Below are 17,624 nucleotides of genomic sequence, written 5' to 3'. Positions count from 1 at the left end.
ACCTTCTAATACTGGAATATCTGAGGTGCTTCTGTAGGCTGAGTCATAGGAGAACTAAACTGTTTCTGCCTCTCATTTCTTCTCATGCTTGCAGGCAAATGCCACTACTCTGAATATCAAGCTAATTACTAATGCCATATGTATCAAGACTCAATCAGGATCTTAATGAATTGTTTCATAAAGTGCACGGCGTTTTAATTGATATGAAAGAACAATGCATTTAAAAGATTGTTTTCCCCTGAAAAACTGTGGCTGGTCTTACATACCTGTGTGCCGCGAGGATTCGGAATGAAAAATCTACTTTTGAGTCAAACTGGAATTTAGATTTATTCTGAATTGTTAAAGGATGCACTTTACATCTTCCTCTGTTCAAAATTCACTGATCACATTTCACTAATTTTATAATAGAAACTTATGGAATAATTTGAAATCTCCATATAGCACTCACCACTGAATGGATACATTGTTTCTACAATAAAAGATTATGAAAAAGTGGAAGTACCTGTCCACGTTTGCAGCCTGTTGACTCAGGAAACTTTTCAAACAAGGCACATGTTTTGGGGACTTGTTTACAGGATTTCTCAGTCCTACGACCTAGAGGGGAAAAGAAAAATATATACAAGGCAGCAGCTGCATTACCATAATTTCAGATAGTCATAATTAAATGCACAGGCAATGAATTGACCTAACAACAATTACAAATCTAAAAATTAATGGATTTGAACAATCCAGTTTACATATGCTCTGTGTACACCATCCCCACCAATTTCAAAAAAGTTCCCAATTCATATGGCATTTTGGTTACACATCAACATTTGTTCAGATGGATATAGTCATAATTACGAACAATATATCTTAATTGTATACATCTTTAGCATGAGTTGGCAGATTTTCTAATTTTGTATGTGAATTCACCTTCTATTTACAAAGCTTTTATGTCTAATTAATTTATCCAACCTACACAAGTGGGGTAAAAAATAAACCTCCTCCACAGGTATAATTTTACCTCAGCAATAATATAGAACTTACAGTGCATGTGTCACAGATTCACTGACAGTGATGCATACAAGCTCATCTTTCTGCATGTAAGAGTCCAATTCTATTCACCAAGGACTGTAATTGAGTGCTCAGTAACTGCGTATTCAAGTGCTCTGAAAGCTTTGATGCATGCCTCCACTGGGAGATGACACACATTTCGATGCAGTATCTCCCATGTGAGGCTACTTTAAGATTTGCTGCTCTGTCATGCATGAAACAGTTTGTTCTGACCCCCTAATTTTTCACATTACCAACAAAATGAATTGGAAGCTGCTTCACCTGCTAAAATTGACATTTAAAATATGAAACATTTTTAGAATTCACCATTGTAACTTTACATTTTATTTTAGCTATTTCAATGGCCATTAAACCCTATTGGACTTATACAAAAGGTTATTAATATGGAAGACATGGAGAAAATCACATCACAGGTCAAATCACCAGATATTCACACATGCAATTGTTAGCAGAGGTCTCCCGAGTAGAAAATCAGAAGCAGAAACCTGTAACCAATTTTTCTTCCTTCCCTAATCTTGGTTGCTGAAATTGATTATGCTCCCACACCATCTCAGTTGATGTCAGATAGTTCAACATCTATTGAGTAGGAGCTTCCAAGGAAGCACCCCAGATATGTAAATTTAGAACTGGCCATCTAAGAGAAACAAAATTAAAAAGAGCTTTCCAATCGTAGATTAATCATAAGGAAAGCACCCAAGAGAAGTGGAGGCTGTGGGGTGTTTGCTAGGAAATATTTATAAATGAAAGAGTGGGTATTATAACTGGATGAAGAGATGAATAAAATGATCCATTGATCAAAAGGAAAGGGTTATGACTTTAGAAAGTTAGGCACAAAAACTTTGAAGGACAGACAGAATTGAGGAGATTATTAAAAGTGGATAGATTATTCTGTATAAAACACTAAGTAACTCATCATGGGTGTAAAATAGCTGAATGAGTATTGGACCTCAAGAGAAAATCATCAAGGATGAAAGTTGGAGAAGGTACAATCTGGGTGGGTTATCATCAAATGGAGACAATTGCTAAGGGAAACTATCTCCCTCTGTTTAAACTCATCTTCCTCCTCAAACTCCCTAACAGCGATTGGAAGACCCATACCGTGCATTGAGTAAGAATCCAAGTTTTCTTTTTGAATAACACTCTAATTTCCCATTGCTACCTCTTTCATCAGCTGGGTCAGGGCAATTGCTCCAGATACAAATACCTCATGACTGCCGAAGTATAACAGGGAGTGCAGTCATAGAGAATCAAAATGGTTTAGAGAAAATATGATAGAACAATAGCAGATGAAATTAATACAAGGAAGTGTAAAATACTGAGCATAGGTGGGAAAGATAGATCACAGGTGCTCTCTTTGAATGGTGATGAAAGAGCCAACAACAAAGTTGAAAGGGACCTAGAAATCATTGTAGTTTGGATATTCAATAAAACAGCAGACTATATAACCAACAGTATTGCACAGACAAAAGAGGAGAATACCAGTCAAAGGAAGCTTTATTCAGACTATAATGAATTCTGGTTAACTCATACCTTGAGTGCTGTGGCTGGGTTCTGGTCACCGAGACATGAGAGGGGGAATCAAGTGTTGGAGGCAGTGTAGAAAAGCGCTAACAGCCCAATCTCTAGTGTGAAAGATCTGAATTACGAGGTGAGATGGGGGAAATTTGGCTTAACTTGACTTCTTGACAGATGCAAAGAACAGATGTCAATCAGTGCTGAAACATCTGAAATATTGAGTCAGAGTACAGGTGGACAAGATGTGCAATGTCAATTTGTTCAGCCTACCCACATTCTGAACGGTGATCTAGAAAGGTGGTAGGAGGCTACATAAAATAATTTAGAATCTTTTCTTACACATTTTTAAATTGGTGACTATTTGATTGGTGCACTCCAATTCTGTGGTCAATTAACTTAACCAGAAAATCTGTTTCATTTAATAATGTAGCAATAGTTGGAAGCCCAAGCAAATGCACAGGGTTGCTAATTTAGGTTTACATCTCTCAAATAATTTTTTTGTTTCATTTGAAAATTTTCCCCATCAACAAAACTGCTCCATGCTGTTATGCTGAAGATTAAGGAGGCACATTGTACTGAACTGTTTTAGAAAAAAAACTATAAAACCGGCCATTTGTGAAGAACTAACCCTCGCCCATTCCAGTGTGATATTGTGCAATTCTGCTCCAATAATCTCACGAGAAAGGAATACTTCCCTTGGTCTTCCACTGTGGTTAGAATAAATGAAGGAAGGAATGTTGCAGAGAGGAATCAGTAAAATACTGTTTTGTAAAAGGAAAATCAATCTTCACTCTAGCATCTGGCAAATCTTGTACATTAGCTTAGGCAGCACGCGGCACGACAAACATCAGGAAAACATCAGCAATGCACAGCTACCATGTGCTCAAGTCAAGCCACATGTTAGGACCCAAATTCTAAATATATAACAAAATTTAATAATTGCTCAACATGCACCACTAAGTGCGCATTTCTTTTAAACAAAGTAGGGTCATTAAAGAAATAAAGTTTGCTACATTGTTATGCTGGGGTGACAGATATTTTAAGATGATGATTAGGATTTAGATTAGGTTTTTAATGTCCACTAAGCATAACTACTCCTTCAAAAAGACAGCATAGGCGCGGACTGGTTGAATGACCTCTTCCTGTGCTGTAGGTTATGAATTTATGCTGACCTTTTTGTAAGAAACGTATTCCTCGCAAAAATCACTAATATTGATGTGTCCTGTCACTGTCAACATTTCACATGGCAATTTCCATGTAAATGTTGTTCACACCTATTGGGCCAGATGTTCCCCTCCTAATGCTGAGCAAACCCGTGTCAGGAGGCCTAAACTGGAGGCATAGGGTCCCACAAATTTGTGCTTAACAGGCTTTTCATGACAGACTCCATTTTTCCTGTGGCGGGAAGCATGGCAGGTCACAACCCAAAGTTCATGTAATGTGACGTCAGGACTGTCATTTAAGTACCTCGTGCAAATGCAATTTTCCCCAGACATTGGTACTTGTGTCACAGCGTGTGGGTTCCTGAAGGTTGTGTGAATCATGCGAGCTAACTTAGTTCGTGAACCTTGGGGAAAGCCTGTGTGGAGTCAGGAACCCTATGACAGGTCAGTTTACAAGCTCTTCCCAATTTCAGATGTCATAATTAGACGTTGTTTAATAAGTTAAATATGTTTTAATGCAGCAATTGATCATAGGGCTCTGTCCTTAAAAGGTAAGTGACCATTAAAATTGACCAGCACTGTGTAAGTGTTCACATGCATTAGAGTACTTTATCTGGTGGTTAAAGTGCTCTTAGGTATGCAACAGTATTGAGAATCTGATTTAAATGAGTCATCTAGGCACAATGCTTTGATTTTTTACATTGATTTGAATTCCAGAATATGTAGAGACCTTGCAAAAAAACTGAACAGATGCAAAACTTCTGTGATTGAAACTCCATCTGTTGAGCCTTTGAAACAAAAGATGGCAGGATTTCTGGTCAGGCAACTTCAAAGACTCCATTGGATTGTGCTTTGTAGGGTTTGTTTATTCAGTTGTTTGATGGAATCTTATTACGAATGCATTGCTAAGTTCCAAACCCCACTACTGGATTTAGCTCAGCAGGATTTTTTTATATATAAACACAATTTATGGGGGGGCACAGTGGTAATATCACTAGACTAGTAATCCAGGCTAATGCTCTGGAGACACAGGTTTAAATCCCACTGTGGCAGCTGGTGGAATTTAAATTCAGTTAAGAATTTCGGGATTTAAGAACTATTCTCGGTACCAGTGGCCATGAAACCATCGTCGATTGTCGTAAAAACCCATCTGGTTCACTAATGTCCTTTAGGGAAGGAAATCTGCCGTCCTTACCTGGTGGGGCCTACATGTGACTCCAGATCCACAGTAAAGTGGCTGACTCTTAAATGCCCTCTGAAAGGGCCCAGCAAACCACTCAAAAGGAATGAAACCGGACAACCACCCGGCATCAACCGAGACACCAGAAAAGACAACGGCAAACTTAGCCCTGTCGACCCTGCAAAGTCCTCTCTACTAACAAATGGTGGCTTGTGTCAAAATTGGGAAAGCCGTCCCACAGACAAGTCAAGCAACAGCCTGACATTGTTTGAAAGGTATGATTCCATGAGTATGACTATGCCCCAGATACCACCATCACCATCCCTGGCTATGTCCTGTCCCACCGACAAGATTGTGCTGCCGCCTCCGATGCACCTGTGGTATACAGTCAGGAGGGAGCTGTCTTGGGAGTTCTCAACATCTACTCTGGTCCCCATGAAGTCTCATGGCATCAGGTCAAACATGGGCAAGGAAACTTCCTGCTGATTACCACCTACCGGCCTCCTCCCCACCCAAGCCCCCACAACCCCTCAGCTGACGAATCAATGCTCTTCTATGTTGAACACCACTTGGAGGAAGCACTGAGAATGGCAGGGGCACAGAATGTACTCTGGCTGGGGGACTTCAACGTCCATCACCAAGTGTGGCTCTGTAGCACCGCTACGGATAGAGCTGGCCGAGCCCTAAAGCACATAGCTGCTGGGCTGGTGGTGAGGGGAAAAAACCTACCTGACCTCATGCTCACCAATCTACCTGTTGCATATGCATTTGTCCATGACAGGGTGAAGGTGAAGTCCTGTCTTTACATTGAGGATACCCTCCATCGTGTTGTGCGGCACTACCACTGTACTAAATGAGTGAAAGATTTTCTCCAGCCAGGCATATGCTTTTGAAGGGTCTATGACAATTCAAAAATTTCAGAGAATAACAGAATCACATTGACAAAGAAGGTCCCAAGTTCAATTCTAGGTCTGCGTCAAGACAGCTGGTCTAAGCTGCTGCAGTAATGGCACTATAACAGCCTCAGGTTCACTAGGTTAGGGAGAGAGTAAAAGAAGAGGAGGTCCTCTCCCTGATTATTATTCTGGTGGATCCTGCAGGAAATGTGTGCCTGGATATGAGATGCGGTCATGACAGGGTACAGATGTGATGCCCCCACTGCATGGACCACGGAGAAAGAGCAGAGGAATGTAACTAATTATATAGCTCCATCAATGAGCCATACAAGCACATTTGGCTGAATGGTCTCCTTCTGTGCTGTATCATTTTATGATTCAGATAAGTTTCTGACAATCACTGACAAAGCTCATAAATGAATATAATCACTTGGGCAAGGTATCGGCTGGCATTAGCACCCATGCGCCTGTATCTTCAGGCTGGAGTTAATGCACCGAGGGCATGAAGAGAGAAAACTACTGAATTAAACTGAAAACATTCCACTTTTTGCTGTATCACTCATGTGAATTTATCTAGATCTTTACCTACAGCTTACAGGGGAAAAGTAATTAATGGTAGAAAGCAAACTAATGGCAGACACATTACAAGCAATGTGCGTCAAGGGATTAATAAAATGAAATGCAGACATATATTAATCCAAAATTCATTTATTCAAAGCTGTGCATGATTATATCATTTAAGAAAGCAATAGTTTCTCTTGTTAGGCACTTGTTGCAAAATATCAAACCAGGTGAAAAAATGACAAAATATCATAAAAAGCTCTAATAATCTAGGAACAACACATATTAATCACTCAGTAGCTGTATGCTCAGGCATCACAATATTGCTGACTGACGGTACAAGTTAAAAAAAAATTATGGAAGTAGCCCTGATTGAGTATATCCTGTATTGCACAAGCATATAAACCATAGGCAACACGGGGGTGTGTGTGGCGTCATTTATGCTACAACAGATTTGTGATGCTAGAGTGCTTTAATAAGTTAATAATTGAAAATACTATGTTGCTTAATCAGCATGGCAACTGATAAATTCAAATGATGGCATCAGACATGTATTGTTGCTATGGTACATTACTTAGCATCTTGATAGCTCTACAACAAAATATGTTAATTCAGTGGCTTGCATATCACTTTCTTGCCATAATGTAATATATTGTGAAATGCAATTTTCCATGTTCAGGTCAACAAAGGCTTTGCTACAGCAATCTTAACCAATTTTTGAACCTACTTACCAGGGTCATTGTTTATTTCCAAATCAGAGAAAAAGTGAACACGTTCTTCATGGGTTTTACACATTGTAATATATTGACATAGATAATCAATATACAGTAACATCACACACCTCAAAGTGATGTCCTCACAATTAGGTATTACCTTGCTGCCAAAGTGTAAACTGGCCCCAGTCTCCTTTCTCTCTCAAGTTTTCATCTTCTGGCAAGAAAAAACCCCTTTCTTTATCCATAACAGCCAGACCCTCATCACGGATTAACTTCCAATTCCTCTCAAGAGTCTACAAAGAAAAAAATATTAGTAAAATTTAGATATTGGATTTAGGATCTCACAACAGAACAACCATCCTTCAAGAGCTAAGATAATTATCAGGAATATTTTTTCCTCAACAGCAAAATGAAAATCTAATTAGCAGCGTTGCCCAAGTCTGGTCAGTCTCCGAAAGATCTGTGATGTGCAATGTACAGCACCAACATGTAACCAATAAAATCACAAGACTTACAGGTGATAAAAAGAGATGTGACTCAAATTAATTGGGCAGAAAAGTTAGCGGGCAGGTCAATAGACCAGCAATGGGAAATGTTAAAGCACAAGATGGAGGGAGTACAAAATAAATACATTTCTACCAAGTGAAAAGGTGAATGAAACTGCAAGGTTCTGTGAACAAATAGAAAGACTAAACTAAATTGAAACTTGAAGAAAAGGTACAAGATAAAGTTAGAACTAGCAATTTAGAACAGTGAAAATGTAGCAGGAAGTTGAAAGAGATTAGAAGGGCTGATAGACTATGATAATATAAGAGGAAATAAAGTTTATAAAATAGTTAAAGAGAGGATAGTAGTTAAAGAGAGGATAGAACAGCTCAGGAATGAAGGAACGAATAAACTGTGGAAGGGTTGACAATTACTTTGGATTCGTTTTTACCAATGATGGAATTGAAAATGTCAGTCATTGGGGAGGATATGAAACAATTGGTAAAGATAACTGTAAAAAAACAAATTAATTCTGAAATATGAGGACCACTCGGGGTAGATAAGTCCCTGATAACATGCACCCTCAGTAGTTGAAAGAGTCAGAGAAAATGGTAGAGGCTTTGGCCATGATTTTCCAATTCTCATTAAACAAGCAAATTGTACCATGGGGCCAGACAGTAACCGATGTAACAAATTAAAACAGAAAATGTTGGAAATATTTAGCAGGTCTGGCAGCACCTGTAAAACAGGGCTAATGTTTAATTATAAATCAATCAGTCTGATTTGAACCGTGGACAAGCTCTTAGAATCCATAACCAATAGTATGTATTTAGAAATGCGAGTCAGGAAAGAAGAAAAACAAACTTGCATTTATACAAAAACAAAAATAGCTGGAAAAACTCAGCAGGTCTGACAGCATCTGCAGAGAGGAATACAGTTAACGTTTCGAGTCCATATAACTTCATCAGAACTAAGGAAATATAGAAATGAGGTGGAATATAAGCTGGTTGAAGGGGGGTGGGACAGGTAGAGCTGGATAGAGGGCCAGTGATAGGTGGAGGCAAAGAAGAGATAGCCAAAAGATGTCATAGACAAAAAGGCAAAGGGGTGTTGACGATGGTGGTATTAGCTGAGGAATGTGCTAACGATGACATTAAGGGTAGAAAGCAGGACGAGCAAGTAACAGATAGCCCGAGTGGGGGTGGGGTGGGGGAAGGGATCGAAATAGGCTAAATGGTAGAGATAAAACAATGGGTGGAAATACATTTAAAAATAATGGAAATAGGTGGGAAAAGAAAAATATATACAAAAAAAATATGAAAAATGATAAATTATTGAAAAAAAGGGGATCGGAAAGGGGGTGGGGATGGAGGAGAGAGTTCATGATCTAAAGTTGCTGAACTCAATATTAAGTCTGGAAGGCTGTAAAGGACCTAGTCGGAAGGTGAGGTGATGTTCCTCCAGTTTGCGTTGAGCTTCACTGGAACATTGCAGCAGGCCAAGGACAGACATGTGGGCATGAGAGTAGGGTGGTGTGTTGAAATGGCAAGTGACAGGGAGGTCTGGGTCATGCTTGCAGACAGACCGAAGGTGTTCCGCAAAGTGGTCACCCAGTCTGCGTTTGGTCTCTCCAATGTAGAGGAGACCGCATTGGGAACAGTGAATGCAGTAGACTAAATTGAGGGAAGTGCATGTGAAATTCTGCTTCGCTTAAAAGAAGTGTTTGGGCCCTTGGAGGGGGGGAAGTAAAGGGGCAGGTGTTGCATCTTCTGCAGTTGCATGGGAAGGTGCCATGGGAGGGGGTTGAGGTGTAGGGGGTGATGGAGGAGTGGACCAGGGTGTCCCGGAGGGAACAATCCCTGCGGAATGCCGCCGGGGGGGTGAAGGGAGGATGTGTTTGGTGGTGGCATCATGTTGGAGTTGGCGAAAATGGCAGAGGATCATCCTTTGAATGTGGAGGCTGGTGGGGTGATAAGTGAGGACAAGGGGACCCTATCATGGTTCTGGGAGGGAGAGGAAGGTGTGAGTGCGGATGCGCGGGAGATGGGCCGGACACGGTTGAGGGCCCTGTCAACCACAGTGGGTGGAAAACCTCGGAAACGGAAGGAAGACATGTCAGAGGAACTGTTTTTGAAAGTGGCATCATCAGAACAGATGCGACGGAGGCGTAAGAACTGAGAGAATGGGATGGAGTCCTTACAGGAAGTAGGGTGTGAGGAGCTGTAGTTGAGGTAGCTGTGGGAGTCAGTAGGTTTGTAATGAATATTGGTGGACAGTCTATCACCAGAAATTGAGACAGAGAGGTCAAGGAAAGGAAGGGAAGTGTCAGAGATGGACCATGTGAAAATGATGGGAGGGGTGGAAATTGGAAGCAAAATTAATAAATTTTTCCAGGTCCAGACAAGAGCATGAAGCAGCACCGAAGCAGTCATCGATGTACTGGAGAAAGAGTTGTGGGAGGGGGCCTGAGTAGGACTGGAACAAGGAATGTTCCACATACCCCATAAAGAGTCAGGCATAACTGGGGCCCATGTGGGTACCCATAGCCACACTTTTTATTTGGAGGAAGTGAGACAGTTTAAGGAGAAATTGTTCAGTGAGAGAACAAGTTCAGCCAGGTGGAGGAGAGTAGTGGTGGATGGGGATTGTTCAGGCCTCTGTTCGAGGAAGAAGCGGACAGCCCTCAGACCATCCCGGTGGCGGATGGAGGTGTAGAGGGATTGGACGTCCATGGTGAAGGGGAGGCGGTTGGGACCAGGGAACTGGAAATTGTTGATATGATGTAGGGTGTCAGAGGAATCACGGATGTAGGTGGGAAGAGAGAATGGAGTCAAGATAGCAAGAAATGAGTTCCGTGGGGCAGGAACAGGCTGACACGATCGGTCTGCCGGGACAGACCTGTTTGTGGATTTTGGGTAGAAGGTAGAAGCGGGCCGTCCGAGGTTGGGAGACTATGAGGTTGGAAGCTGTGGAGGGAGGGAAGATCTCCAGAGGAGATGAGGTCAGTGACAGTCCTAGTAGGGGGGAGAGAGAGAGAGAGAGAGAGAGGGGAGGTTGGGGGGTGGAGAGAGAGGAGGGAAGGGGGGAGGAGGGAAGGGGGGAGGAGGGGGGAAGGGTAGTCTGTCACTCTGTTGAGCTGGCTGAGGAATAAACCTGCCTGGAGTAAAAGACAATTTTCAGACTCATTCTACTCTTATATACAACTCTTGGAGTTAACAATAGGGAATACAATCTCAATTTGTAGATGACATGTCAGGGATTTAGTACGATTTGGTGGAATGGGCAAACAGGTAACAGATGCAATTTAATGTGGTTAAATGTGAGGTAACACACTTTGGCAGCAAAAAGCAAGAAAATGAAAAGACAATAAAGTTGGTTAATAAACGGAGAGGTCTAGGCATTCAAATACATAATTTCCGAAAGGTGCGAGTGCAGGTAGATAAAGGAACAAACAAGGCCAACAGCATTACAGGTTTTATAAATAGGGATACAGAAAACAAGAGTAAAGAAGTAGTGATAAATTGTATATTAAACTGAATAGACCACAGTTACAGAAAGGAATTAAAGTCACCAAGAGTGCAGACCACAGATTCACAAGGATAATGGCTAGATTAGGCACTGTAGTAATAATAGGGGATACTAAATACTAACACTATTTATACTGGAGGACATAAGGCAAAGGGAAGATCCAAAAAAGGCTGTTAAAAATGTAAAGTGTTTTGGAAGAGTGAATGAGGAAGGCAATTTTCTCTGGCTGGGTGTCTGTGATGAGGGGATATCAATTTGAAGTTGTCATTAAGAGAGGAAAGAGGTTAGAGGAAAATTTTTGTACAGGGACTGGGAATATGGAATACTTTGCCATAGGAAATGGTTGATACAAAGACTAGTGCATCTTTTAAGCAAAGATTGGATAAGTATTTGAAGCAGAGGGACATACAGAAGATACTCAGAAGATTAAGATTAGTTTTGAATTGCCCTGGCAAAGAGTTGGCACAGACATGACAGTTGCTTAGGAAATGGTGCATCATGAAAAGGGAAGAGAAAATGTATTTTAAGCTGTAGAAGGAATGAGCTAGGTTAAACAATCTACATTTATGAAAAAAAATATTTGAGGCCCTTGTGAATAAATTTAGAAAACTGGTCACAGTCTCTGCCCATCTAATGCCCACCCTTAGGACGGGATTTTCCGTATCCAACCGCCGCCACGATCTTCCAGTCCCACCGCAAGTCAATGGACTTCTGGCTGGGGCACCGCCTCACCCTCGGCGGGGCCAGAATATCCCAGCCTTGGAATCCAATAACTCAATTAATTACTGGATGTAACAGCCACGTGATCAACTATCTGACTGAGGATCCCTTATCATGTCTGTAAACATCTCCAGCCCTACAACCCTCCAAGAACTCTGTTTCCCCTGACTCTAGCTCACTCTGCATCCTCTCATTTCCTTTGCCCCACTACTGGCAGATATGCCTTCAACTATTTAAGCTCTGGAATTCCCGAACAAAACATCTCCGCCTCCCTCTTCTTTACCAAACATTTAGTCACCTCTTCTCATATCATCTGATTTGTCTCAGTGCCAATTTGTCTGATTATGCTTCCAGGAAACATCCTGTGACATTTTCATATGTTAAAAGCGCTATACAAATACAAGCTGCTTTTGTTGTTGTTGAATAATTACTCCGAACACAAGTCTCTATTAAAAATGCACATACCTTTACCAGTTCAGTATACCCTGTTTCTTTAGTTGTCCACCAGGGCTGAGCCTTAAGTCCATTCACATTGTAGAGTGAACGCTGCCACACAGATGCAAAATGACCCTTTTTGTGTCCCAGTTCATACCATGTGTATGCCTATGGATCAAATGAACCAGCAAAACTATATCGTAAATCATACCAAGATATTGTGTCAGCAAGTCTGTTGTTCCTATGGACCACCAACCCCATCACTGCTAACTGCACTCAGCGTTAAATATAATGCTATAGATAAATTCCGAACAGTCAAAATTACATGTTATGTTTAATTTCACTGATTACAAATTGGATTACTTACACAGAGAAATTAACCATTCACAACCTGACCATTTAAGTGAATTTGTTTCATCAACAGCAACGCGAATGTAAGCTTTCCTATTGATGTATTAAACATGATTAAACTAGTCTATTGCCCAGAGATAGATTATTAATTAGCAGTTGTAACATTGATTACATATAGAACTTGGCTGGAGCCAGTTTGAGTATACAACATGGATTTTAATTGTTTGAAACTCATATATTTCTTGGCAATATCTGAGGATGCATCACTGGAGGTAGAAGAGAGGAGCCAGTGAAAGCAATGAGCAAAAACATTTTGAAGGATGAGCTAGAAATTGCTAATATTGAAAGAAATCCAATTTAGAGATATATTTAATCCAGCTTCAACTTTACTTGGAAGGTTAACTCACTAATTTAGAATCAGGCAGTTTTTTTATTAAAAACCTCTTACAAAAAATATTTAAAGTAGAATTTTCAATCCTCATTAAGCAGAATTTCCAAATACTTTTTGCTAATTTTATTATTTTAGTGTATATAATAGATGTTATTTTGGAAAAAAAATACACCTCTGATCTTAACTGATTGTTTAAAAACCCATTTGTATAAAATGGGAACTTGCAATTTTACTCACCTCTTGATCACCCACCCTCTGCAATGCATCTCCTAAGTGGAAGTAAAAGCGACCATCATCAGTCCCTGGGTCTCCAGATAATAATCCTTCCTGTGGAGATTGCATTTTTTAAAAATCTGTTTGTGCAACAAAGCCAACATGCAAAAAGTACATTCTTAGATACTCATAAGGAGATATATACTTGACTTTGTTTCTATTTTATTTTCTCTACTTCATTGCAAGCCTGGATTTCTGAATTAACTACCTTCAGTGCAACTGAACTAATATAGTAATCATGCAAAAATGCACTTGGAATCTCATGTCTAAAATAACTAACTGTGCACGCTGAGCAGCAACACAATTTTAAACTTGCCAAGGACATGGGAATTAAATCTAACTCAACTTTGAATGAAGCAGCACCATGTGATGGCAGAATGCAGTTTTCCTGCGTTTCTCTGGCCATGTACTGACACCTTAAAAGGACACTCTTGCTGTCTCAACATTTTCATTAATTTACAATGTACTTTAGTCTTATCATCTGAACTCTATACTGAACCAATTACCGTATTATAAGCTTTAAGTTTACATGAAGCAATAATGAAAAGACTATCCAACCCCGCCCACTTGAATAGAGGTTTGAGGATGAAAATATCTCTCCTTACCTCTTAGCTTCATACCATCAGAAATGAACAACATGAAACTGATTTAAACAGTAGGCAACTTTTTGTTAATATACAATGCATCCCTCTGAAAAGGCCAACAGAGTTTGTATGCCACAACAGAAATTTACCAAGCACATTGATGATATTTGTAAAGGCATTAAGTTGCTACAAAGTTCAGATGTGGCTTCAAAACTTGACAGAAACTGATTTTCAAGTGGGCAATTGTTAATTGGGATTTGGCAAAACTGTTAAATTAGTGCTGCTTTCAACTGTAGGTTGATGTAGCATTAATGGTCATACTAGAAAAGTAACTTGTATTCCATTTAACCTAACTGGGTTCTGGTGTTTAAACATGTTGCAACATCCAACTCTTGATGAGTTAACCTTACTAGTGTAGCGCTTACCTTAAGATATGGAATGCTTTCAGCTATCTGATTTCTAGCTTTGAGGATAAATCCATAATGAACTTGAGCAAATCCATCATCTGGAGCAAGGGCCAGAACCTGCAACAACACATCACTATTATTGCCAGTTTCCTTTCATCTGAAATCTTTCATGGGCCTTTGCTGAAATGTAAAATCAAAATGAACTGCCTATTCAAATTATTTTTGATGGTTTTCTTTACAAATGTATTTAAACTGTATCAAAAAACCTTTCCAAAGTGGCTCTGCTAATTTATCTGAGTGGACACCAATCAGTAGCTGACAGTGAATCAGTGATGGCAGATCATTGAAAAGGGGAGTCAGAAACATAACATAACACGAGGACATGGTCACACAACCGTCACTACTTTTCCATTTCATATACCCATATGCAGAGTATTTCTTAAATGGCGACAGATTAGAAAGTGTAGATGTACAAAGGGACCTGGGTATCCTCGTGCATGCAGGTGCAGCAAGCAATTAGGAAGGTTAATGGTACGTTTATCGCAAAGAGTGCAGGAGTAGCAAAGTCTTGTTTCAATTGTATAGAACCGAGGTGGGCAGCCACGAGGCATGAAAAAGAATCCAACTGCAGACGTCATTGAGGCACTTAGCTTAGTGACCGGCGGCTCGCATCACAGCTTGACAGGAGACAAGAGAACACTGCTGAGAGTTTTCACTTTGCTTTTCGCTAATATTTGCGCTGTGTTGAGTGTTATTCATAATAAGTGAAACAGAGATAAATTGAATTCAAAAACGTTATATGGCGAAAGCATTGGCTCCTCAATCAATGAATTGTGTTGCTTACAAGTATCTAAGCTATGATGTATATTTTGCAATGTTCGGTGTTTTTGTTTCATTCGGACATGTTTTCCAGTAAGTAGCAATAAATGATTACCCTGTTGTATGGCATTTGCAAAGCACATAGAAGCAAATGATTTCACCAGCTGACTGCCAGTTATGAAATTTATTGTAGTCTTAGCTAAAGCAAGTAGCCTTTGATAAAACAAAAATTATGAACTCGTGAAACTAATATCTTTTTGGGAAGAGAGTTTTAACTCGTGCAGTGCGATGTTGATTCCGTGAATGCAATAACTTTAAGGTAGTCTAGTCTGATTTGTTCCATTAGCGGTTGAGGAAGGTAGCCGCTGGAGACAACATTAGCTATGGTTCAATCAGCACACCCCGCGAATTGTGCAGGACAGATCCAACCAGAAGTCACACTGAGTATAAAGTAGGTAAGGCAAGCGTAAATATTTCTTTCGTTTTTACCATTTGAAGTTGATGACAGTTCTATTAATATATGAATGATTAAACATTTTGTGTAACTTATGAAATATTCGGCATGCATTAAACGTACTTAATCTTATTTATGAGGGTCGTGGTTAGTGCACATGCCAGATTTCAATCTTGCAGCCCACTGAGATGAAGGAGGGCCACTCAAGCGGCCCACTCACTAGCCTAGGTTGCCCAGCACTGGTATAGAACCTTGGTTAGACTGCATCTGGAGTAGTGTGTGCAATTTTGATCCCCTTATCTTAGGAAGGATATTATTGCCATAGAAGAAGTGCAATGAAGGTTCACCGGACTTGTTCCCAGGATGACAGGATTGTTCTATGAAGAGAGACTGGGAAAACTGGGCCTGTATTTTCTAGAGTTTCAAAGAATGAGAGGTGCACTCATTGAAATCTATAAAATACTTAAAGGGGTAGACAGGGTAGATACAGGCAAGATGTTTCTTCTGGCTGAGGAGCCAAGAACCAAGGGACACAATTTCAAAATAAGGTGGAAGTCACTTAGGATCAAGGTAAGGGGAACTCTTTTCACTCAGAGGGTTGTGAATCTTTGGAATTCTCTACCCCAGAGGGCTGTGGAAGCTCAGTCATTGAGTATGCTTAAAGCAGAGATTGACAGATTTCTAAATACCATTGATGTAAAGGGATATGGGAAAAAAGCATTGAAGTGGATGATCAGCCCTGATCAAATTGAATGGCAGAGCAGGCTCAATGGGATGAATGGCCTACTCCTGCTCCTATTTTCCTCTATAAACACTTTGTGCTGTTATTGTGAGCTTGGGGGCGGGGGGGAGGTTCCTTACTCATAATGGTCATGTTCATTGAAATTACTTTATTGAAGGACCTGTGGTGATCAAGAAAAGTTTCTCCATGAAAGCCAAACTTACTGAACTTTTTTGTTATTCATGCAGATTTCTAAAAACACAAGCTGGCGAGTTGCTTATTGAGAAATAATGGCATTATTGTTACATTAGGGGAGGTAATTAAGTAAACTGTGCAATATATTTAATTACTTAATAATCATAAAACTTAAGTTCATTTGGCAAATTTAATTTTGATGGAATGCTGAGAACTGTGTTTTATTTTTCTGGAAATGAAATGCATCGAATGCAAATACAGAAGTTGTGAGGAGATGCAAGGTCGATGAGGGTGGAATATTCATATTAACCATTGGGGTGCTAATTGTGGATGTCAAAAATAACTTTAAAAATGCTAAGTTTCCATAAGGGTAAAAACTAAGGCTGCAGGAAGCCATGGGTTAATTCTAATTCCAGATTGACCTTTGTATTCAGGGATACCATGCAATTATGTTCATGACCTGCGAGAGTATAGGGTCAATGAGAACAAAGGAGAAGCATGGTTCTGATCCTGATGAGAACCATGGCAATGGAATTTTTGATAACAAACAGCCGAAAATTTGTTGTTTATGAGGCTTATTTGGCACAGTTTGATTGGCAGTCTAGACAGAGGCTACCTTTGTTTCTAAGCAACACTATCTGGAAGAATTTGAGAGAATGGAAATAGACCCTATTTCTTTTCTCTCTGCAGTCTGGTCTGTATACTCACTTTTCTTACTCCATTCGTTCTTAGTTTTCTGGCTTTGTGCCTGATATAAAGGGCAATGATATGAGGGCATTATCTTGCTGAAGAAGTATCTGGTAAACATTGTTTGGGAAAGGGAGAGAGCCAGGATTCTCCTCACAATTTTGTTAATGCAAGTTATGCACTAACACATTCCAACATTATTTATTCATAAACAAACTGAGTAGGATTTGCCAAATACTTTTGACATATTCAATGGCTGTGAGGCTATACATGTAGTTTGGATTCAGTGTCTGTATTTTTATCAGATTTTTAAAAAATTCATTCATGGGATGTGGGTGTCATTGGCTAGACCAGCATTTATTGCCCATCCCTAATTGCCCTTGAGAAGGTGGTGGTGAGCTGCCTTCTTGAACTGCTGCAGTCCATGTGGTGCAGGTACACCCACAGTGCTGTTAGGGAGGGAGTTTCAGGATTTTGACCCAGTGA

The 17,624-nt window shown here is 40.1% G+C and overlaps 1 protein-coding gene across 1 annotated transcript in view; it reads right to left on the bottom strand.

Annotated features, from left to right (window-relative positions):
• Positions 1-17,624, bottom strand: part of unm_hu7910 (un-named hu7910) — a 148,732-nt gene that overhangs the window by 17,676 nt on the left and 113,432 nt on the right. Inside the window, exons 28-32 of the mRNA XM_078541233.1 lie at positions 14,281-14,379; positions 13,236-13,325; positions 12,287-12,424; positions 7,245-7,380; positions 503-594 (exon numbers count right to left, since the gene is read on the bottom strand). Of these exons, the coding sequence (XP_078397359.1) occupies positions 503-594; positions 7,245-7,380; positions 12,287-12,424; positions 13,236-13,325; positions 14,281-14,379 (555 nt within the window). The remainder of the gene's footprint in view (positions 1-502; positions 595-7,244; positions 7,381-12,286; positions 12,425-13,235; positions 13,326-14,280; positions 14,380-17,624) is intronic.

Source organism: Cetorhinus maximus, chromosome 4 (genome assembly GCF_964194155.1).
Source record: "Cetorhinus maximus chromosome 4, sCetMax3.hap1.1, whole genome shotgun sequence".
Taxonomy (NCBI): domain Eukaryota; kingdom Metazoa; phylum Chordata; class Chondrichthyes; order Lamniformes; family Cetorhinidae; genus Cetorhinus; species Cetorhinus maximus.
This window is presented reverse-complemented; position numbering and strand designations above follow the sequence as displayed.